This window comes from Chelon labrosus (assembly GCF_963514085.1).
Source record: "Chelon labrosus genome assembly, chromosome: 20".
Classification (NCBI taxonomy): domain Eukaryota; kingdom Metazoa; phylum Chordata; class Actinopteri; order Mugiliformes; family Mugilidae; genus Chelon; species Chelon labrosus.
Genome location: NC_140353.1, coordinates 11892648 through 11917254, shown reverse-complemented (window position 1 = coordinate 11917254; position 24607 = coordinate 11892648). Strand labels below are relative to the sequence as shown.

The window sequence follows — 24607 nt, the reverse complement described above, 5'->3', positions numbered from 1 at the left end:
CATACCGTGCACTGCCATGCACCCTGCACCTGGGATGACTGTGTCGTGTTAATGTTTCAATGAGCCATCAACTAACCCACATTTATAACCCAAAGCACGCACACACACACACAGACTTTATTTTTGGGCAGCCCAATTGCTGAGAGCGAAGTGTGACATGCCTTCGTTGATGGACAGCGGTTGGGGACAGTCTCCGTCTGTCCTTGACGTGGAGGGAGAAAGCTGAGAGGGTAGCTAAGAGTGGTGATAGGCTTAGTTTTTCCATGCCCTGAGGAGTTACACAATCACCCAAATGTATTTTGGCATTGTGAGGGGTGTGGAGACGCTGTGTGTATGTGTGTCATGGTGTCTAGCAACAAGTCAAAGTCCATGTTGCAGTTCGGGCTAAAGAGACACTGACAGTGGTCATGCCATGAAGAAAAAAATAAAAAAGTCTCATGTCTACTTGATCTGTTGCCAAAATCCTGCTGCAAACAACCCTACGGTTAGTATCTTCTCTCTGTGCAGAATAAACAGTTACTGTAAGAGCAGGGACTGGTTAGACTGCACTGTGCTCACTTTGCTGCTTTGGTTGTACAATGAATGCCTTCTAGTGTTGCAGCAGTGATAAAAAAAATTAATTAATCTTGATAAATTTTAAATCAGTTCCTTGCCTGGCATAGGCAGGCTCACTCCTTATCAGAAAATAAGCCTGATAACACGCCATTTGGACTTCATTATGGGTTGAGTTTCAACCAGTACAGAGAAAAAATTGCATAGTCCTACAACCAAATGATTTGATTGTCCCGGAAGATGTATTTGCCGGGGCATAATCAGCTCCCAATGGAGATCAAGAATTCACCCCAAAGTAAATTGTAGGGAGGGGAAAACTGGACTGGTTTCCAGGCTAAGTCAGTCCCAGCCTCTACAGAATAATTACCACACGTCTGTGAAGGTACTCAGTCATCCAGATCATGGTTTATCCAAAAAAAAAAAAAAAAACAGATAATAATTTCCATAACACTTGGACGTGGTGACAGTGACACTCTTTTTGGATTGAGGATTATTTTTTTTTTTGGGGGGGGGCAAAAATGCCAAAAGATAAAGAGAGAAATAACGCAGAACAAGACATGAGACTGAAAAACAAAACAAAAAAAATTGGAAGGAAAGAATGTCATCCCAAGTGAAATGAGGTAAAAGAACAAAAAGGAAAGACCAATGATTGGAGGTATGAAAACGTTAGAACCACATCTCTGTAAGCCTCCTAAGTGGACTCTTAGGCAAGCAGTCTTTAGCAGTGCTTAATGAGTGAGCATTAATATTCATGAGATCCTGTAGAATTTTAAATCTTCTGTGTTTTCAAGTCGTAAAATGTTTACTTTTAATTTGTCTGCATTGAAGAAATATTTCCTCACTGGACTCCTCCTCAAACGTTTTGCACGGCATTTGGGAATGAGCTCATTTCTCACCGACTCAGATGATCTCCCAGTACCTGCAGGAGAGGACGCAGATCAACACATCCAGCTGTCCTGATCTCACAAGAGACTGGAAACTCAAAGACATACTTGTGAGCAAACAGCAAGGCATTCAGACGGGGGCTAAGGCAAAGGGCAATTCTGCCCACAGAGTCTTATTGTCCAAAGCAACAGCAGCATGACGGGACTGTACTGAACAAATGACAACATACAGTTCTTCACAGCACAAACAATAATGGAGTAATTCTAACATCTGGAGCGACGTTGTTGTTCCAGGCAGTCATATCCCGCCAAAGTGCTTAAAACAAGGCAGTGACAATAAGCTCGCTCTCCCCTCCAGAAAGCCATCTTGGCTCAAATTATTATCGAAGAAGCTAAGTGAAGACGACAGGCATGCCACGTTGAGTCTATTCCTCTTGACAGAGGCAGAGAGCCTGGGCAAAGGGTCGACTTTGCTGGCAATGTGCTGTCACTCACAGCTTTACGGCTTTAGCCATTATGTTTACATGCACTATAACTAGATTGCAGAGAGAATAATCAGACTCAACTCTCGGGTCACGATTGTGGATATCAACAAAACAATTTTTTAGCGTCGTTTATAGCTATTCATAGAGGCAAGTAATTACAATACTCTCGGCTTCATCCGAGAAAGAACATTTCTCTGATGGCGCTGCTCGGATGGATTTGAACATTTGTGTTGACGTGGGGAGTTACTTCCAGTTTGTTATTAAAGACATCCAGGATTCTCTTTGTACATTGATCCAAAGCAGGATCCCCACAAATATCCGCTGGCAAAAATCCCTCCATCAGTATTGTTGGATAACTTTAATGGCTTAAGCTTTTATCATTATGTTTGGCTTTTTCTGCCAGAAAAAAAAAACAGTTTTTAAACATCAATTTATCTTTAATAATAAGACCTGCCAATGTGAATCCAAATGTGAGAAAAACACTGCAGTATATTAATGGCGGCTGAACGGATTCGCTACACGGACAAAGTCTTAATTGTCATGAATACAGCCAACGAACACGAGGATGCGCCGCCCACTGAGGGGTGCAGCTGAAAACCAGCAAATAAAGGTTGTGTTCACACGCTGACTGAAAGTGACTTCACTGGACTCTTGGGTATGTTTCTGGAAGTGTTTCTGAAACAAAAAGAAAATGCATGCTTGCTAACCTGCCACTGACTATGTCAAAACACTGGGAAAAACTGGACGTTTTCTTAGTTGCATTGCTGAATTTGAAGTAATTTGATTTAAATTTTCGCCAGCACTCATGCTCACCCCACTGCAGTCCAAATAATTACTGAAATTTCTGTAATTTTGTTGGTCACATGAGTGGGACCCAGTAAGTTGCACACACACTGTAAAAATGAAAACGTCCCTGTTATGCACAGGCATCATGAAATAACACATCAGACCTGCTTTCTGAAACTCTGGTATCAAAACAGCGAGACGCCGGCATCCACTGAGGTTTATCTGATTGTTGGTTGGCATTCCTCTGTGTCGTCTTTGCATCCTCATCCGTTTTTCAGACGAGAACTCAATAAAGGCTTCCTCAGATCAGAAGCTATCATTTGCATGTTGTAAACCGTCACGCGCACATACACCTATAAAACTAAAAACAGCAATGGTTTCCATTCTCGTTGCCCTCTGAGACCGTGTAACCAAATTTCTCAGATAAATGACTCAGATGCGGCACAAGCCATTGAAGTTAAGCCTTACTATATAGTAGACAACACATTTCCTAATTAGGCTTACACTGCATCGACCTTAACTTCTTTCACAGAGTATCGTATCGGCAAAAGTTGGAGATGGTTTTATACAATCTTAGATTCCATTATGAGAAAATGAATTGGAATATTAATGTTAAAAATCATGGTTACTATTTAGTACTAAGTTAAGAAAAGGAATAATAATACCAAACTCCGGCAAAATAGGACATAAGCGGGATATATTCTTTGGATGAAGTCGATTTAAAAAAAAAAGAAGAAGAAAAGAAACTAAAAGAAAACATGGCAGTATAGTCCTTTAATCACGAGAAACTCGGTCATGGCACATGCCATTGATTTCCTCTACGTGTCATAAGAAGAATATTCAGTGCGTGCATGGCATGTCTTCAGACTCAAGTACAGATTGTACTAGTGTAGTTTTTTTTAGACTACATCGGCCTGGGGACAAATCCACTTTGCCATTTCACAATACTGTGTTTCTACACATGTGGAGGCTAGAGGAACTGAAAAGACCACGGCATGGTTTGCAGTAACCAGGGGCACAAGTAAAAATGTGCCATTTCAGCTAAGAGTGGTTTAGTGTCCGTTTGAGACACTCAAATGGAGTCATGTCATATCAACTTGAAGTACTTTTTAGATAAAACTACATGGCCAGTGTTAAAATAACAAGCGTGACTGCTGCCCGATGAGGGCTGCTGTCACTCTGCTGGACAATAGAGTTTTCATGGCCACAGGAGGAGAGAGAGAAGCTCTCCAACAGAGAGGCACTCACAGTCTAATCTGTGGGGTATAGAGGACACTCTCACCAGCAGTGCCCTAAACAACTCACAAGCAATTTCAGTAATTGCTGAGTTAAGGCAATGCAGACAAAAACAAAAGTACACGGAGTCGGTGTCATTCCAGGATCTCGTGCACCCACTTGACCATCCCCACTCTCTGCAGTCTCTCCGTGGCAACTGCGCCACAAATATCATCTTTCACCGAGCGCTTTGTCACATTTGTCTCTCGCTTTCTTCGCTTCCATCCAGCTCTCACCTTCCTCGCTGTTGCTGAGCTGCAAATGCAGCCTCTTGGTCCTGCCGCAGTGGAATGAGAAGGAGGAAGCCCCAAAACACTACCTTAGGAAATGCTCCGATATCCTGTTGTTGGGTTTGCCGCAGAATCACAAAGGATGTGAACCCACGAAAAGTCAGGAAAGAAAACCCCTTCAAAGGCTCTGTGTGACTTTACATATCAAAAGACTAAGAAAAACAACATGGTGTCACATCTACAAGCTTGATATTTGCACATTTCCAACAGCAGTCCATTAACTTTGATGAATGCAAAGCATAAAAAGTATGACTGGGTTTCAAGTTTTCGTCTGTTGGTAAAGCTACCATATTAGAGGCACTCACTGTCGGATAATACTGTCAAACAATGATAAGCCAGGCAGGAAACGGTTATCAGATTTACAGATAACCTCTGTTGTTTTCCGATAACCTGACAAAGGTGTAGTCTTACGGTCTCTTTTAAAGTCTTGACACAGCAGGCCAAAACTAAAGACCACGGCATGATAAAGGCAGACTGAGCAAACACTCTGCACGGCCCAAAATACCTGCATGTACCACTACAGCCCAGAAAGTCAAACAACAGCTATCTAACCGTGCCACAATACCCAAGTTCTAGTCTTTAGGATTTTCATAAACTTGAACCCTATATTTGAGATTGTTTATGGTCGGACATTCCAGTATATTTACATCTACACAGCAAAATGTGTGTCATTCCTGTAATGTATTTAAAGTCCTTACCTAATCAGGAGGGATAAAACAACAAAAACGATGTATAGTGCAATGCAACACAATTGTATTTCATTGCCATCAACTGCACCGTTAACTCTGACCCTTGTAATGACTGCGCGTGTTTATTTTGAAACAGGAAATGAAAAGTCTTTTTCACCACAGGCAGCACTAACCCCGACTGGTTATCGACAATGCGTCAGCAGCAGATCATGTTTAAGTTGTGCAAAAATGATAATCAGAAGCAGCCACAGTGAGCTGTTAGATGAAGAGCTGTACGTGATAACCACACATGCTTCTGGACAGTTGTGTGAAAACATGCCTAAATTCTTGAGATTACAACTTTAGTTCCAAGTCTCATTCTATGAGCAAACAAAGGGCTAGCATGAAGTTTAGATTTCATGCACAATGAATGACAGCATGCCAAGCCACACTTAAATCCATCCCAACATGGCCTCCTGTCCTATTTATCAGCTTTCCTTCCCACGTGCCATTGGTTAATGTTTTCATGAAATGCCAGGTTGCACCAGTTTTTGGCGTGCTGCTGACGCTCCGCGGTCACCGCCCCCCTACTTCCTGACGCTGCAGTGAGCAACTTCCAGCATTTCTGAGAATAAGTCCGAGCAGATGACGAGCCTGAATGTGTTCTACATGTAGGTGGAGAGCGTCGGTTTAGAAAGACAGACGTAGTAAGAGCGCAGGGTTGGCTTGTTCCCACGCGAACTGAAGTGTTAGTTGTGTCCTTTGCAGAACACGGAACGTGATTTATTGTTCGACTAAGAAAACCGTGGGCGGAACTACTGCCTCCTCCGACGCCATGTGTCTTCCCGACTCTTTTCCAAATTGCTAACTTAAGAAAGAGACCTGTGAATGCGTGTGTCACGCTTAAAATTGTAAAACTTCACTATATGTGCTAAGCACGATGATGAGGTAGGATCTCAGCTGGGGTTGGGCATTGTTTGGGTTTTTGACTCAGCTTTTACTTATCGACTCCGGCCGTTGACTCCGGTTGTTAATGATTCTCAATTCCAGTTATTTGAAGGTTGAGGTCAAAACGGGTCACATGCTGATTTCGCTATAATTGGCACAAATCTGGCACAAGTCCTTGAAGTGCTTTGTCCGTAGAGACAGTGAAAAATGTGAAAAAAATAAGTTCAAAACCCAAAATAGTATGGCCAACACACAACTGTGAGCTCATATATATATATAAAAAACTACCATTTAATCAAACAACAACACACAGATGAGCTCTTTTTCCAGATTAAATGCCATGCTGCTCACTGGTGTGAGACTCACTCAACCCCAAGGACTATGTGCAACGTACACATTACTGAAATGCTAAATCTTAGAAAGCGCCAGACGGTCAGCAGATTCTGCGGGGCGTTACATAACAGCGTCTCACTTTACGAGCCCTACCTGTCTGAAAGAACTGAGCCTAAGGGAACAGTTCAAAATGCTAAGCGGTCGCCTGGGAGAGGCCCGGCACAAGGCGCAAGCATCGCATAATGCCCTCATAACAATCCCCGTCTCATCCCGACACAATCCTAACTGGCTGGATGCAAGCCATAACACACAGGAGTGAAGTGCTCTCTGAGCAATGAACAGCGTTTTCAGGAGCTATTTAGGACTCAATGGATGCTATTGTTGACTGTTTGCTGTGTACACTCAATCCCCAGCCCTACACACACACACACACACACACCGTACACCTGGAGACCAGCACACCTCCCTGAACGCTCACTTAAAACACCCCGCTGAAATGGCATTTAAGCTGTTGCATAATCCTTGGCGACCCGACAGCACAAAGGCAGACTACAACCCCTGAAATCAGATTACACTGAAATGACTTCTTCTCTCGAAATGTAAATGTTACAAGAATAAAAGAGTGACTTAACAAAACCGCATCGCATTAATGTACCGTACATCTGAGACAGCTAAGCGTCTTTAAAAAGAGCAGTTACCTAATCACATTTTAGCTGTAGGCTCGTCAAGCCCTCGCAGACCCTCTTTAATTTAGTGACACCTCTCGACTAAGACTTTACAGACGACAGCGAACCGACAGTGACTGAGTTTTAATTACTGCTCGGGTATATTTACACTAAATGGATATCACTTTGCAGCTCAAGTCCATCTCAGGCAAACTAATCTCCTTAACATTAGGTGCTGCTTTGTGACCTAGAGCGGACCAAACCAGGCCAACAGCCCCTTTTCCGGACATGGAAACTTGCCTCAGATTGATGCAGGCCTTTCTTGTTTATTCCCCTGACACACTTCTGGGATTACCGTAAAATGAAACCCAACACATCACGAACTGGACGGTATTCGCCGGCGCACAGACATACACACACATACATTCCTGAGAATAACGCATATAATAGGCCACACGGGTGCTGCAGTCACTTCCCTCGGTTTGTGGACACTTTTCACAGCGGACATTTTGATGCTTCATAGCAGGGAAATCACAAATTTGTTCCACTCAGTGAGCCAATATTTATAAAGGAATACACCCACCATTAACGTTATGAAATAAACCGGTTCTATTCCTGCTTTGAAATGCCAAAATGTGTCAAAGGGATCTATTAGGTCCATCGATACTGAACTAATAATCCATGATCAGTGCTTAAAACCTAACCTTCAACATTTAAAGATTGCAAAAAGGCCCAACCCAATGTAAGACTGTGAATATTTTGTTAGGTCTACCTTATTTTCAGCGCCGCACTGACACATTCTTTTTGAAAGAACACAGCAGTAATATTTTTCAGTACATAGCAATGCCAAGGTCAGCCAGACCTCTGAGGAGCTTAGAAAAACATGAAGTCTTTACTGGGAGACGGCCTGTGCTGCGTGAAGCCAGCACAGCACACCAGAAACAATCATGGGCCCAGCTCGTCTATATAAAGAGACCGAGTGCCCTCCGTGTGTGCATGCCTGTGTACGTATACGTTTCCCCGAGCATGTGTGTGGGGACGCGTCTTTTTGGCCCCCCGACTTGAACGGCACACCGAGTTCTGGACATCATAACCCCATTCCTTCTCACTGCTGAGCAAAAAGTCATCACCGCCCTCCTCTGGGAGCGCACAGACCGCCGCTGGTCATGCTGGGAAGGCGCGTTTTTGCGCGTTTATCTCTTGTTGCTGAACAAATCTGTGGCGAGCGAGCGGGAGCGAGGGAGCAGTGCGTTTATTCCCTGATGGCAGCGAGCTCTTCCTGAGAAGAAGTGCTTCACAACATTGTGTCTGTGGAACGCCAAGCCAAATATATGCAACATTCCTTCGCTGTGTATTTGTGTGCGTAAAGAGAAAAGGGCGTTGGAGTGAAATTTGAGAGAGAATCAATAACACATGATGGGAGTGAGCTTAAAAGCCTGTTTATGGCAGGGTATGCATTTCTATATACTGAATATAGAATGTATCGCACCACACTGTAATCATTTGCACTCACAAAATTACATTTTACAGCCATAATGTTTAAAGCGGCAGGATGCTGGCACTATTTTTGGACCACCCCACCTGAAAACTGTTTAATTCAAGAGGAAAATGTGCCTCAGATGGTCACTGTCAGTCTCTACGAACATGCTCACCTTACTGAGTGAGGAGAGGACACCGTGTACAGGTAGCACAGACATCTGTAATATATTCATATACCGCGAACACACACCTCAGGGCCTTGGTCAACACTTACTGCAGGAATGCTCAGGTTGTCTACGAGCCTCTTTTCGTAGCTATGTCTAAAATCTGGCTGTACCCTGAGGGGGACCTGCTGCTTAAAATGGAAATAGCAGGTCACCGAGTGACCTTTCAGAGCTCAGTGAAAGCTGACGTTCTGCATGGAGTTCAGATAAAAACCCTCCGCAGCTGTTGACTGGAGACAAACATGATCTGAGGCTGTGGGAAAGCCTCAGATCATATAATAAAGCCTTATAATAACTCTGATCTATAAATAAAATCAGAATAGATACATCACCGGTGTCATTTTGGAGCAACAGCCTACAGACAGTGGTTTGCTTAGAAAGGACTACAGCTGTTTACTCTAAAGCAGGCTGATAAAGAGTTAAAATTAGACTTGGGAAGTCATCCCAACATTCAAGCTGGCTGCAAGCCAGGTAAGCATACCTAGCTGGGGAAAGAATGGAGAAAATGTGCGACAGTAACTGGTTGAATCAACGCACACACACGCACGAAACAGGAAAAAAAACACCCTTACCTGGCTTTCTGAGACAGCGCCGTCTTGATGGTGTAACCTCAGGAAGGGTTGAAAAGATGATCTCCTGAATTGGATTAACGAGGACTCGGCCAACCAGTCAGGCGGACGATGAGGAGGAGGAAGAGGAGGAGGAGGAGGAGGAGGAGGATATCTCTGAAGGGGTGATGCCCATGTTCATTATGTATCCCTGAAACGTCGGGGTGGAAACATTTGACCCGCTACTGTCGCCTGCAGCGCCTGAGTCCGGGCCCTGGTGAAGCACCAACACCAACAAGCATCGACGAAAAAGCGAAAACACACACCGTAGATAGATAAGCAGAGCAGCGGGGAGCCCGGGGCAGCAGCTGACACTCTCCGGTCTGTTTATCTTGACAGTGGGATTGTTTGGACGCCGGAACAGCGCTCCGCTCTCGATTACTGACGAGTGCGCAACGTCCAGCCGTCAGCCTGCTACGCAAATCCTGCAAAAAGCAAACAGAGTATCTCGTTGCAGGAAGAATCCGGGGGCGGCGTGTTTACCTCTCCGCCGTCCCTGCTGCCGTGCTCGGTATGAAATCAGCTGCTTCGCACTGGAGGGACGCCATTTGTCTGCGAGAGAGGATTCTACTCTGCTGTCCTACGCTGCCCCCTAGAGGACAGACCCGCACCTGCCGCCTTCTCACAGGAGCAGGAGCGCCCCCTGCTGTCCAGACGCTGTACTCGCCCGTTTCCCTCTACCCATGCAGATTATTTTGTAAATATTGAGATCATGAACAAATAATCCCCCTAATACAATAGATTAATACAATTAATACAATTAACTTTAACTGAAAATGAACTGAAAAAAGAACAAGCACATCAACACTTTTGTCAACTGAAATAATAATAAAAACCTAGACAAATAAATAAATAAAATTCAAAACTCTGTTAATCAAAAAGTAAACTAATTGGAATGATATTGTCCAATGAGGAGGTATTGTGGACATGTTGTACAGCTGGTTGATAGTGAAAACAAATAAAACTTAGTAAAGTAAAACAACAAAAATTTAACAATGAAATAATAATGAAAAAAGAAACTAATGAACTCAATATGGAGTCTTTGATGCTCACTGCACTGGAGCACTGGAGCATGAATTAAGACCACCATGTCTACATGACTGTCCTCTCAGTGGAAGCTGGTTGATCGTGAAAACTAATAAAAGTTAAAGTAAAACAACAAAAATTCAAGTGAAATTAACAAATTCTTTCTGGAAACAAGCTGAACTGAATGAAAAATACAAAAAAAAAAAAAAAAAACTCTATATGGAGTATTTGATACTCACTTCACTGGAAATTTCACTTGGAAAAAATTGAAAAACACATTTCTTTCCAGATTAAGAGTCCTTGCCAGTCTTGGTGGTCCACAGACGTCAACAATTTTAATTCAAGGTGGAATAAATGTTGCTGCTCTGTCATATAATATTCATTCATTCATCCATCTTCTATACCCGTTTAGTCCTGTTAAGGGTCACAGGGGTCTGCTGGAGCCTATCCCAGCTGTCTGTCATATAATATTTCAGCTACAATTCCCTTAAAGGATCAAAAACTACTTTTTATTCTTCTGTCTGCTGCAAATTGGGATGGTAGCAGTAATGTTGTAGACTGACATCTCGACACTTGAACAAGTGAAGCATTTTTCTTTTACTGCAGTGAACCTGCGGTTAAAGAAAATAAAAAAAAAAGTTTTATAAGAAAGGAATTTAATTAAATGTTAATGACTCAGAGGTGAAAGATTTGTTGAACGTGGCTTCCTCATGCAAAACTGTCTTTGATTTGAATTCTTGACATTCTACAGCAGGGGTGTCAAACTGATCCGTGAAAGGGCCATGTGGCTGCAGGTTTTCATTCCAACCATGCAGCACCCATGCAGTGGGTGTGGCTGGCAAGTTTTTGTTCCAATCAAGCAAGAAGACACCTGAAATGACTGCGTGAAGGCAGTTGATTGATTGAGCCAAGTCAGGTGTGCTGCTGCATGGTTGGAATGAAAACCTGCAGCCACATGGCCCTTTCACGGATCAGTTTGACACCTGTGTTCTACAGAGTTAAGTTTGCAAAACATTTACATCACCATTGTCAGTGTCAGGTAGAGGCAGCAAATAGAGACTTGTCTGGGTTGTTGTGGTGACTGCATGATGCGGTGTCCACGCACTGAACTCATGGGAATAGGCAGATCACTTGTTGCTTAAACTGATGGCAAGGTCTCTTTCTATTGTCAAAGTTATTCTCCAGCCGCAGTTGGACTTCCTTTACGGGAAATTGTTCCAAAAGCCGGTGAGACCAGATTAGCCGTTTCATTTCTGCTCTACACTATATATAGTATATAAAAAAAAAGGCAAGTAATATAAATATAGAAAATAGAAAATGCAACAATATACAGCTGAGCAATGTACAGTAGAATTAAAGTGACAATTGTGCACTACTAGAGTCTGTGCACAATGTTTGCATTCAGTGCAAAATGTATCTGTGGTTGGTTGTCGGGGGGCAGGGGCTACAGGGGTCCTCCAGCGTTCAGCAGTCTCACAGCCTTCGGGAAGACGCTGTTCCTCAGTCTGGTGGTCTCTGCAGCCTCCTGCCTGAGGGAAGAGGGACAAACAGTGTGTGTGCGGGGTGGGTGGTGTCTCTTCTGATGCAGATGGCCCTTTTCCTGCATCTGGAGGTGTAGATGTCCGTGGTAGTGGATATACTGCGTCCCACAGTCTTCTGTGCAGCTTTCACCACCCTCTGCAGAGCCTTCTTCTCTGCCGCAGAGCAGCTGCCATGCCACACAGTGATGCAGGAGCACAGGACGCTCTCCACCACACATCTGTAGAAGAATGTCAGGACTGAGCTCCCAAGTCCGGCGAAGAAACATTTTTTCATCAAAGCCGCTGAAGCAAATGGCCTCCCTCACACCGACAATCGAGGATGGATTTAGATGGGTCCTTCCTTCCCTCTCAGCAGTCCACAGTCCAGGAAACGCATCTAATAAACAAAAGAAATATGAAATAAGTTTGGGATTCACGACTTCTAAACACTGCCAGAACAGGGACTCATAATATGAGTGCAAAATGTGAATACAAAAGTTTAAAAAGTATAAATAAAGACCATTGTAAAATAAATACCTGTCAGTATTAAATGGGTTGGATATTCAAACAATCAGTGGTAACTGCACACTGGTATTGCAAAACAAATATTGTCATTTATTGTTGAGGTATTGCACATCAAATAATGGGAGCAGGCATGGTCCCAGCTCAGTTCAGTCACATTCATATCTGTCCCAAACGTGGGATGAAAGGCTTTTACTTCTTTAATGGATCAGTCAGACTAACTTTTATAAAAACAATATAAAACACTTACATATTCATCCAGGATCAGGTAGGAGTTCCTCATCTCTGAAGACAACAGAGAAGGCATACTTACTATAAAAGCTGAAACTAGCCAAATGGGCTTGTAGTTTTTCTTTGAAGACATTTCGCCACTCATCTGAGGAGCTTCTTGCATTTTAAAAGACGGGGTGGGGAGTCAGGGTTTAAATAGGAACATCTGCCAGTGTTGCTCATCAGAAACTTGCATCACTAGTGTCTGTAACGACCAGATCCTTGCCTGTAGTCGGAGGAAACGGTTCAATGCCGGGTTCTTTCTCCAATGAATGGTGCTCAAACGACCCAGAAGGGTCCACCATCGATCGACCTTCTCTGGTTAAAGTGGGTACGCTGTTGTCCTCGAAGAAGCGTCCTTTGTCCTTCAGTTGTAGGTGGGCAGCTGAGTCGCTTCGATTCCCATCTTGAGGCTGACGATGGGTCGTTGTAGTACCATTCATTGGAGACGTGAACCAGGATCGAACCGTTTCCTCCCACTAAAGGCAAGGATCTGGTCGTTGACAGACACTAGCCATGCGAGTTTCTGATGAGCAACACTGACAGGTGTTCCCTTTTAAACCCCAACTCCCCACCCGTCTTTAGGACGGAAGAAGCTACCAGGATGCGGCAAGGCGTCTTCAAGAAACCCTACAGATCCAGTTGCCCTTGTTTCAGCTTTTTTTACCTTCTCATTGGACTCAGGAACCAGGCAGGAGACGCTGCTGTGTCTGTCCAGAAACTCCTGAAACTGCTGGTCACTGATGACGAACCTCTCTGCCTCTCTCAGGGCTGTCTCTCCGGCATTCTCCCCATCAATCAACAGACACTGGAACACCTGAACATCAAGAATGAGAGGATGAGTACATTCATACACAAAGACACACACTTTCTATTTCTATCTGTACCTTCCAGCAGACGGGGTTGAGCTCCGTGATGTTCTCCGTCATGTCTTTGTCGACGTTGAAGGTGTTGACGACTGAGTTGATTTTGAAAGCCGCTTTGTACTGCTGGCACCAGTTGCGAATCTTAAATAGGTTGTCCAGGTGGCTCCTCCTGCCTTGGGCTCTGCCAATCAGCTGGTTGGTTGATTCATCAAAGCTGTCACAAGAAATGGCAATAATGTCCAGATAGTCACCTGGAAGGAAAAACACATGAGAAACACCATAAATCTAAATAGTTTTTTTCCCCCTTACAGATCTGCACCTGCTGCCCTCTCACAGGAGCAGGAGCGCAACCTGCTGCCCAAATGCTGTACTAGCACGTTTCCCTCTACCCATGCAGATTATTTTGTAAATTTTGAGATCATGAACAAATAATCTCCTAATACAATAGATTAATAGAATCCAGGGTTAATACAATTAACTAAAACTGAAAATGAAAACAACAACAACCACATCAACACTTTTATCAATTGAAATAATAATAAAAACCTGGACAAAATAAATAAATAAATAAATAAAAAGTAAACTAGTTGGAATCATACTGTGCAATAAGGAGGTATTGTGGACATGTTGTACAGCTTGAATGAGAATGGTATGAATTAAGACCACCATGTCTACATGACTGTCCTCTCAGTGGAAGCTGGTTGATCGTGAAAACTAATAAAAGTTAAAGTAAAACAACAAAAATTCAAGTGAAATTAACAAATTCTTTCTGGAAACAAGCTGAACTGAATGAAAAATACAAAAAAAATAACTCTATATGGAGTATTTGATACTCACTGCACTGGAAATTTCACTTGGAAAAAATCTAAAAAGACATTTCTTTCCAGACTGAGCGTCCCTGTCAGTCTGGGCAGTCCACAGACATCACAATAAACAAGTTTAATTCAAGGTGGAATGAATGCTGCTGCTCTGTCATATAATATTTCAGATACAATTCCCTTAAAGGATCAAAAACTACTTTTTATTTTTCCATTTGCTGCAAATTGGGATGGTAGCAGTAACGTTGTAGACTGACATCTGGACACTCAACAAGTGAAGCACTTTTCTTTTACTGCAGTGAACCTGCCCTTTAGAAATATGCTCTTCAACTCAACTGGTATGCAGACTCGTGGAAAAAATTAAGTTTCATTTTAGTTTCACAGGAAAGGAATTTAATTAAATGTTAATGACTCAGAGGTGAAAGATTTGTTGAACGTGGCTTCCTCATGCAAAATTGTCTTTGATTTGAATTCTTGACATTCTACAGAGTTATGTTTGCAAAAATTTTACATCACCATTGTCAGTGTCAGGTAGAGGCAGCACGTAGAGACTTGTCTGGGTTGTTGTGGTGACTGCATGATGTGGTGTCTGCGGACTGGACTCATGGGAATAGGTAGATCAGTTGTTGCTCAAACTGATGGGAAGGTCTCTTTCTATTGTCAAAGTTATTCTCAAGCCACAGTTGGACTTCCTTTACGGGAAATTGTTGCAAAAGCCGGTGTGACCAGTTAAGCCGTGTCATTTCTGCTTTACACTAACAGGAAAACATTTAATAAAACTATCGCCAGAAATCTTTTATGTGCTTAACAGAGCAACACGGAGGCAATCATGGACAAAATTCACTTTATTTTTCCACATCAAACACAATAAAATAGAAGAACACTTTCAAGTTTTTCTTAAATCAAAAAAACAGCTGTATTACATTATACTTTATATAATATATGTATGCAACATGTTGTTACACTTGTTTTTTTCCACATATAAGCAAAAAGCGAGCTATAAAAGTGCATAAATAAAGATAAAATCCTTCAGTAATATCTGTACAAATACTTTACGGAGGTGAATCAAAACTAGATTCACCACTCCAGCTTCATGTCGGCTTTGCTCCACACGTATTTTCCTCCTCTCTTTAGAAACATTTTTTCGTCAAAGCCGCTGAAGCAAATGGCCTCCCTCACGCCGACATCGAGGATGGATTTAGATGGGTCCTTCCTTCCCTCTCGGCAGTCCAGGAAACGCATCTAATAAACAAAAGAAATGCGAAATAAGTTTGGGCTTCATGACTTCTAAGCACTGCCAGAACAGGGACACACAATATGAGTGCAAAATGTGAATACAAAAGTCAGTGGGTTGGATATTCAAACAATGAGTGGTAATTGCACACTAGAGATGTAACACAGGTATTGCAAAACAAATATTGACATTAAATAACAAGTTCTGGTGTGTTTGTGGTTCAGTGGGAGCAGGCATGGTCCCAGCTCAGTTCAATCACATTTATATATGTCTCAAATGTGGACTGAAAGGCTTTTACTTCAAATTTTTACTTTAATTTAATGGATCAGTCAGAGTAACTTTTATAAAAACAATATAAAACACTTACATATTCATCCAGGATCAGGTAGGAGTTCCTCATCTGTGGAGACAACAGAAACGACATACTATAAAAGCTGAAATTAGGCTTGTAGTTTTTCTTTGAAGACATTTTGCCACTCATCTGAGGAGCTTCTTGCATTTTAAAAGACGGGGTGGGGAGTCAGGGTTTAAATAGGAACATCTACCGGTGTTGCTCATCAGAAACTAGCATCACTAGTGTCCATTAACGACCAGATCCTTGCCTGTAGTCGGAGGAAATGGTTTGATGCCGGGTTCTTTCTCCAATGAACGGTAATCAAACGACCCAGAATCTGCCGTCTCTGGTTAAAGTGGGTATGTTGTTGCCTTCCTGAGTCGCTTCCATTCCCACCTTGAGGCTGACAATTCATTGGAGACCTGAACCAGGATCGAACCGTTTCCGCCGACTACAGGTAAGGATCTGGTCGTTGACAGACACTAGCCATGCGAGTTTCTGATGAGCAACACCGACAGGTGTTCCCTTTTAAACCCCAACTCCCCACCCGTCTTTAGGACGGAAGAAGCTACCGGGATGCGGCAAGGCGTCTTCAAGAAACCCTACAGATCCAGTTGCCCTTGTTTTAGCTTTTATTACCTTCTCATTAGACTCAGGAACCAGGCAGGAGACGCTGCTGTGTCTGTCCAGAAACTCCTGAAACAGTTGGTCACTGATGACGAACCTCTCTGCCTCTCTCAGGGCTGTCTCTCCGGCGTTCTCCCCATCAATCAACAGACACTGGAACACCTGAACGTTAAGAATGAGAGGATGAGTACGTTCGAGGTGATACACACATACACAAAGGCTGCACACTTTCTATTTCAATCTGTACCTTCCAGCGGACGGGGTTGAGCTCTGTGATGCTCTCCGACATGTCTTCGTCGATGTTGAAGGTGTTGATGACTGAGTTGATTTTGAAAGCCACTTTGTACTGCTGGCACCAGTTGCGAATCTTAAATAGGTTGTCCAGGTGGCTCTTCTTGCCTTGGGCTCTGCCAATCAGCTGGTTGGTCGATTCATCGAAGCTGTCACAAGAGATGGCGAGGATGTCCAGATAGTCACCTGGAAGGAAAAACAAATGAAAAACAGCATAAATCTAATTTGTTTTTCCCCCTCACATTAAATATATGTCAAATACTGCAAAAATGCATTTTGCAAAATAATGTCATAATAAATTTATCCAATTTGGCATCTTACCATATTTCTGGAACCATTTCTCTTTGATCATGCTTCCATTGCTGACGATGCTGACACTGGGGAGCTGCAAGTCTTGCTTACAGTACTGAACTAATTTCCCCAGAAAGTCTCCCTTGTCGTGCAGGAAGGGCTCTCCTCCAGAGAAGTTGATCTTTTCCATTCCTAATAATATATATGTAAATAAATAACTTAATAACTTAACAGCATGTATTAGGTTTGGCACAAATAAAGCTACCAATTTGTCCACTTTACCTGATTCCTGCAGAAGTTTGAGGCCACGCTTGGCTTCCTCCAGAGGCAAGACGAAGGATGTCTTTGCTGTGTGGAAACAGAATCCACATTTGTAATTGCACTTGCGCGTAAAGTGATAGTTGACACTCGTCGGGGTCGTTGCAAGTTGGTCTTCGCTCTGATCCTTGCTGTCAGCAGCTACGGAATCCACGGATGAGTTTGCTCCCTTGCAGGTTCCTCTCGTCCAATAGGAAATTTTTACAGAGACGCTCGCAATAACGCACTGGATGGTACTGATGAAGAACTGCAAAAGCAGCCTCGGAGACGCGATAACCGAAGAGAGCTGCATTTTCAGACAATTACACCTGCAGTGTTTGCACCGTGCTCGGTAACGTTTTAACTATAAAGCTGCGGGGCGCGTCTTAAATAGCTGTGGAGAGTTGGTCAAGCGAACGACACGGCAGTTTCTGTTTCCAAACATCAAAAACGAAACCTAACTTCAACACTGGATGGAAATACGCGGTCCTGCAGGCGAAATGACACACTATCTAAATGCAATAAACACAAATGAAGTCATGTGGCTCAAATAAGCACTAGGTTGAACTTTTTGAGATATAGCCTATGAGATAAGATACCTGCAGTGTTACATCAGCAGAGGAGATAGAACAGTAACTTATGGGGGAAAATCAATAAGCACGAACAATACAAAAGTATATAAAAAGTATAAACAATAACTAGTATAAAATAAATACCAGTAAGTATTGCACAGTAAATGTTGACATTTGTTAAGTGACTGAGCTCTGGAGTGTCTGTGGTTTACTGGGAGCAGGCTTGGTTAAAGAGTCTGACATCAGCTGCAAGTATGTCTCCTACACACATTGTGTCACTTATGGATCTCCCCAGCGCTCTCAGTGTCCCATGCACTGGGTGGGACATGTTGTCTGTTATGGATAAATGCGTGGGACATGTTGTCTGTTACGGATAAATGCACTGACATCACCTCCCTGCCGCCCACCACATCCACTGGGTCAAGGGGGCATCCCAGGACAGAGTTGTGCTTCCCGGCTCGTTTGGTGAGTCTATCCCTGTCTGCCGCTCAGACCCCACCACGGCAGGCGGCTGATGCCAATGCGGAGTCGTCAAAGGCAGGACTGAGTGCCATCAGTGCACAGAGTCTGTTCACCCATTTCGTGTTTACACCAGTGTTATCAGTCCAGTCCAGTCCAGTTTGTTTTCCACACCAAACTGATGTAGTGTGCAAGTTCACTACATCAGTTTCAGTTTCCTGGAAACTCAGTGCTGTGAAGGTGATGATATTATTTGTGTGACTGCCAATTTTGGAAGCACATTTACCCAAGTAATGCACTTAAGTACATTTTTGAGGAACTTATACTTTGCACGAGTACTTCACATGTGCATTATCTGCTACCTATATTTCCATAGCACTATATTTATTTGGCAGCTTCAGTAAATCAACAAATTCAACAACAATTCAACATCTCACCAAAAATCAAAGATTAGAAGAAAACATAAAGTAAAGTAAAAACTTTTTTTTTGTACTTCTTTCATCTCCCATCACCCATATCACACCTCCTCAGACTGTTTTGCTGTTCCTGCATTGTCAACATACTGCTGACTCATTGACGCTTTAAATAGACATCATGCAAAACAACATGAGGGGCCTTTCACACTGTACAGATGTAGGTTTAAGAAGGCATGCATTCATACTGTAGTTTCATATTGCTACTAATACTATGCACTTTTGCTTAAGTATGATAGTTTTATGTGGGAATTCTACATGCAATGGAGTATTTTTACACTGCTGTTGGGGTACTTAAGGGTAGTGTGCGTCTTGCACCACTTATAAACGCTGCAACTTGCTCAGGTGCAGCCAAATGCATTTCTGCAGAAGTCTGCCGTGCCCACACTGAATGCATTCTTAGTTTGTTGAAAACATTCTTCAACAACCCTGTCAGTACTGCAACTTTCCAGAACACATATCGGCTTTTGTTTTGGAGAAACGCAACTTGGACGATAACAAGGACAGCATTCCTCTGCATCAGCTGAGTCAGTGTCCTTTCGGGCGCAACAGCATTTCTGACTAAGAGGAAAGTTTCGTTTCTCCTCTTACTTTCGTTTTCCCTTCAGCTCGACCGACGCCTTATGGCAAAAACATGCGCAGCGGCGAGCGCGGCCAGAGCAAAACATGGCGAGGCGCATAATGTCCCTTCTTCCGCGGTGGTCCTCTCGTGTTTTCTCAGTGGAGCTGGATGGAGCCCCTCTCTATTTTGCAATTCAAAAAGAGCACCGGGGAGAAGAAGTGCCACGAGTGTTCGCTGAAGTCCAAAACCATGACAGGTGTTACTCTCTGCTGGTCTGCAGCAGGGACAGAATCCAAAGAGCCAAGTTCTACGGGGAGCTGAAAGACAAGTTGCTGAGAGACCTGCCTCCGGAGTGTCATTTGTCTCCCATGTCCTCGTTTCTGCCAAATGTCAAGGATTCTCTCATCAGGGGCTATTTCTTAAAAGGCAGCTCTCAGAGTTCGCCCCCGATAGAGCGACTTTTGAGTGATTTAACACGGCACGACCCGGTGCTGGTGTGTTCATACTTGCGAGGTGAAGATGGCCAGCAGTGGACCCAGCACCTGTGGTCGGATACAGAAAGCCAAGGGATGGAAATGCCAAATGATTACTACGTGGTACCATCAGCAGCGCCAGAGTACCACCCGTCTACTCTTAACATCATCAACTCTGATGTTTTCTACAGCTTTAACGAGGCCTATGATGTTTTAAAAAATGTGAGTAAAAACTCCAAAGAACAGTTTTATAATTGCATTGAGGAGCAGTGTAGAAATACAGCGTAACTCCATTTGGCAAATGTACGCACTCTTGTGGAGGAAGAAGGTATGACAGGGAATACGAATAGACACAAAGGGCTTGTTTCTTCCATTTATCTCTCAGGGCCAGGTGGCCCACAGCAGTGTGTGTGTTCACGTGCACGGCAGTCTACGACTCCCTCCTGCCTCCTCTCACAGCAGCAAACTGATTTTGTCTGTCCTGCAGTGTGGTGACATCATCCCAGAGGCGAAGCCTGTGCTGGAGCTGCTGCCCAGCAGAGCGGAGGCCAGAAATAAACCAGACTTCCCTGTTATTGTCATAGAGGGCCTGGATGCCACAGGTTAATGCCATTACCTCATAAATAAATATGTGATCAGTTTGATGTATAGATGTCTTGCTAAAGTGATGGCCGGTTGTTCTCTGCTAAAACCATTATCTGCCAGTGAGCTTCGCCTAATGGAATATCATGTGTCATGACCTCAGAGAAGTTACATCACTATGAAAATGGTTTATTGAGTAGCTTGCTCATCTAATACTGTTTGCAAACCTCAAGAAAATTCAACTATTGGAGTTTTATGTCAACTTTTCAAGTTTCCATTCAGTCCCTTATTTGATTTAATGAAGCAAAAAGGATGAACTGTACCTTATGTGCTCAGAAAATGTGCTCGAACTTTGTGTCCTTCCTCTGTTTGTGTGGTGACTCCTTCTTCCACCTCCCCTCGCCGTCACAGGTAAGACCACTCTGACCGAGTCTCTGAGGGATACCCTGGGGGCCACCCTTCTGAGGTCCCCTCCCCAGTGTCTGTCCCCCTGGAGAGCCCGCTTTGACCAGGAGCCGCCCCTCATCCGCAGGGCCTTCTATGCTCTGGGGAACTACATCACAGCAGAACAAATCAGTCAAGAGGGCATGAAGGCACCTGTCATTGTTGACAGGTAAAGACAACAGAGATGTTCTGGCAAAGTTTTGTAACCTTTTTTTCTCCTGTGAGAAATTGTGGATCCCGCAGAGATCAACAACCGTACAGCTCAATATTTAACGTAGTATCTGAAATGGTAGTCATCCATCACTCACCTTTAAATCCACCATCCATTACCCGCCCGCAGATTTTGGCACAGCACAGCCGCTTACGCCATCGCCACAGCAGTAAGCGGCCCAGTCGGTAACCTCCCGGGAGAGGGATCGGAGGTGTACCGGTGGCCCAGTGACCTGCTCCAGCCCAGCCTGGTGGTCTCACTCACCCTGGACCCCGAGGAGAGGAAGAGGAGGCTGAGGGACAGAGGTCTAGGAAAGACAGACGAGGAGCAAGAGCTGGATCACAACCGGCTTTTCAGACTCAGGTGAGATCGCTTTAGTGCATGTACATAATATATTTGTTGAATACGCACAAGTTTGAGTTTGTCATTTAAAATAACGGGCAGGGCTGCAACAGATGATCATTTAAACAAACAGTTAATCTGTCAGTTTGTTATTGAAAGTACGCAATTAATCATTAAAATTAAAAACCCATTTTCTCCTTAAACAATTAATTGATTTAATTGTTGACATTTAATTTTCTAGCAATCGACTAATCCATTAATCACCATATCTTTTCAACGCTAGTACAGTTATTTAGTTTAAGAGATTACTTGAACTGTATTGATACTAATGGGTACTTGTTTAAGGACCGAGATATCACAAATTTGCACCATAATTGGTTGAGATTGGGATTTTCCCTTTTCACACTTTGTGTCCCTGAATATAAATTAATATTTTGGTATAGTAGTCACACAGTGTAAGATAAATATAGTTCTTTTAATAGATTTATCATGCATAACTTTTTACTAATTTGACTGAGGTCCTCTCTGATGATGCTACTGTACTGGACCTGGAGTGGGACGGGAGAAAAGCCGGCATACGTGGACAACTCTTTTACACGCTCTGATGTAAAAAAGTTCTCTTTCACTGTGAAAGCACAGATGGGTACGGACTGTACTGTACATTCACGGTCAGGTCGGCTCAGTCTTAGTCAGATCCATCAAACACTTAACAATCAATTACTCTCCCGCGGGAGAAGCAGCTGATGAGAAAGAGCAGGTGATTAGTTGCTGAGCTGCTGTGCTCCATTAAGCTGGTCAAAACTCAGCCCAGTTAGTCGCTGCTCAGACAGGTCGATGGCTGCTTTCATTCATCCTCCATCCTGACATAATGGCCTATCCACACGGGACGGCCAGATGTTGGGCCGGCAGAATTAGAAAATGGAGGGAGTTGATGGTTTGCCTCTGAAAGAATGAGAGATTCTGTGGAGTGAGTAAATCACTAACACAAGGACAGTTCTTCACCGGTCTCAGGAAATAGCCGTCCCTGGGCCATCTGTGTTGTTCCACACAGATGTAGTTTATTTTACACCTTACTGCGCAGCAAAGCCGCGAGCAATCACAACACTCAAAGTTGTCCTGTTTATATTTGTAGTTTCCTCACTTGTTGACCAATGTCTGTGTGTGTGTGTCTGTGCAGAGTGGAGGAGGCTTATCGGAGGATCAGCGGCCCAGCTTGCGTCACTGTGGATGCTAGTCCTTCCGCAGACCAAGTGCTCCAACAAGTGCTGCTTTTAATTAGGGGCAAATGCCACTTGTAAACAGTTCTCCATCTCCCCTGCTGGCAGCCAAGCATCAAGTGGATGCAGTTCCTCCTTTCACCACTGGGTGCCAGTAAGGTGTTGTGAATGCGATAGTTGGAGGCATGGAGGCCAGATTGGACTGTGGAGAAGAGATTCTGTTCACAATGAGTAAAGGTTGAATGGCCAGGGGCCAGAACCACATGCTACAGTCAGAAATACATATTCATGTAGACACTCTACACACAAAAGTATTTTCAAGAAGTGTGCATTCAACTCCTGTTGTGAAACCTTCAGACACAATGTACTGTAGCTGTACTTTTATTTGGCCTGACATTGAGGAAATGGACAGAAACATCCATATAAACACTGCTGAGTTACATTTCATTTAAGTGCACAGACCATTCTATTTCCAGCAACTTTGATTTTGTTAAAAAATGTTTCAGATTAAAAGAAAATCACGTTCAACATCTGTTTGTGGTCTCTCCTTGAGCGATAATGTCTTCTACAAACGTCTCAAACAACTTTGCTAACTGTGTGCACCACATGCTTGTGCTCTGGCGTGCTTCCATAAGTGCACATAAACTTTATATGAACATGTTGCTTCTTTACACAGGCACTGCAGATTGCTATTTCCTTTAGTTCAGCTGTGGAATACAGACACAGCTGAGGCCACTTGTACTTATAGCTTGAGTGTCTCACAGTGCAGCTATTGAGTGAGATCACACAGTGCTGTTTGGACTTGATGTTCTCATGAGCGCATGCACATTTACTAAGAGCATATACTGTAACTCATTTATATAGGGAGGAAGTGTATATTTGGCCTGTGTGATGGGAAGATTAATTGGGGGTTTTAGTAATTATGAGCTTGGCAAAGCTGCGGGCTGGGGAAGACAGAGTGACCCATCTCTTTTACTGTGATGCATCAGCAGAGCGCCAACCAATGCAGACCCTATTCATATGGCAATTAATGGAGCGCTGTATATCAATGTCATTCCATTGCTCCCCCCACATAAGCGCACGGATTACTCCTACTACCAGTCCCAGCGATTCAGTGTTTTACTGCGCGGAGAGGTGCCGTGGATTCAAATCGTACCATTGCATGTAGCCACATAAACCAACCAAAGGTGTCATTATGTTTATGGACTATGGATTCCTGCATGAGGTATCCAAGCACAGTTTACTGAATTCGCAAGCTGCCCGGTGAGTTTGTGGAATTTTGATTACCATTAGGACAGACATACCTGAATGCAAAGTTGCGTGTGCCTGCGGTGTCAGCCACATTTCCCTGTCAGATGTCGTTAGCGTTGATATTCTTGGCAACAAAAAGTGTACAGTGATATCATGCCATTACTTGCCCCACAACACGGGAGTAATATGACATTAATGACCCATAATCACAGTGCATTACACATGCAGTGAAATAATTCTCTTCACATTTGTCACAGTGTTTTTCCTCGTGGGAAACATTTGCGATTTTTCATTTATTTTCCTTGTTGTTTTTGTCACTTGGCCAGGATAAACTCGGCGGCCTTAACCATAACAGCACACTGAATGTCCGTTCCGAAGTTGCGGTTTGAGAAATAAAGTTAATGACTAATGCAGCCGGCTTCTAATCTGTGACTTCACCGCTGCATGGTTGCAAGATAAAAGTCTGAGCCGCACTGTAGCGGGAAACTAAGATCCATCTGACGATTAATGCGTTAGAAGCTCGGCCTTGCACTTGAAGTCCACACGTACAAGTATACTCACAAAAGCAGGGGAGCGGAGGGGTGGACGTGCACACACACGCATACACACACACCACCCTGTATGGGGCCACTTTGCACTACACTCCTCAACTTCAATATTTCATCTGCACAACAGAGAAGGAGCAGCGAAGAGGACGAAAGCCCTCCATGAAATAATTAAAAATCCAG

At 43.5% G+C, this 24607-nt stretch overlaps 3 protein-coding genes across 7 annotated transcripts in view; 1 reads left to right on the top strand and 2 right to left on the bottom strand.

Moving 5' to 3' along the window:
• rnf144aa (ring finger protein 144aa) overlaps positions 1-14506 on the bottom strand; it is a 33807-nt gene extending 19301 nt beyond the window's left edge. Inside the window, exons 1-5 of one of the 4 annotated variants that reach the window (XM_084569064.1) lie at positions 14239-14506; positions 13203-13652; positions 12516-12550; positions 9464-12140; positions 9162-9225 (exon numbers count right to left, since the gene is read on the bottom strand). The gene's annotated coding sequence lies outside the window, so the exon portion shown is untranslated. Of the gene's footprint in view, positions 1-9161; positions 12387-12515; positions 12551-13202; positions 13653-14238 lie in introns of those variants that run through there. The other 3 variants (XM_084569062.1, XM_084569065.1, XM_084569063.1) reach the window with 3 other exon arrangements.
• A 542-nt stretch (positions 14507-15048) lies between these two features.
• Positions 15049-17740, bottom strand: rsad2 (radical S-adenosyl methionine domain containing 2). Of its 2 annotated transcripts, XM_084569526.1 has the most exons (6): positions 17279-17740; positions 17027-17188; positions 16662-16891; positions 16427-16576; positions 15821-15853; positions 15049-15461 (listed from the first exon to the last, which is right to left on the bottom strand). In XM_084569526.1, the coding sequence occupies exons 1-6, from the start codon at positions 17604-17606 to the stop codon at positions 15297-15299; spliced, it is 1068 nt and encodes a 355-aa protein (XP_084425652.1). In that variant the 5' UTR covers positions 17607-17740; the 3' UTR covers positions 15049-15296. The 2 variants fall into 2 exon arrangements, with proteins under 2 accessions (XP_084425652.1, XP_084425653.1); XM_084569527.1 differs by lacking the exon at positions 15821-15853.
• A 1583-nt stretch (positions 17741-19323) lies between these two features.
• On the top strand, positions 19324-23156 carry cmpk2 (cytidine monophosphate (UMP-CMP) kinase 2, mitochondrial). Its single transcript, XM_084569525.1, has 5 exons — positions 19324-20054; positions 20320-20434; positions 20826-21027; positions 21199-21432; positions 22589-23156. The coding sequence occupies exons 1-5, from the start codon at positions 19464-19466 to the stop codon at positions 22707-22709; spliced, it is 1263 nt and encodes a 420-aa protein (XP_084425651.1). The 5' UTR covers positions 19324-19463; the 3' UTR covers positions 22710-23156.
• The last annotated feature ends 1451 nt before the right edge of the window (positions 23157-24607 follow it).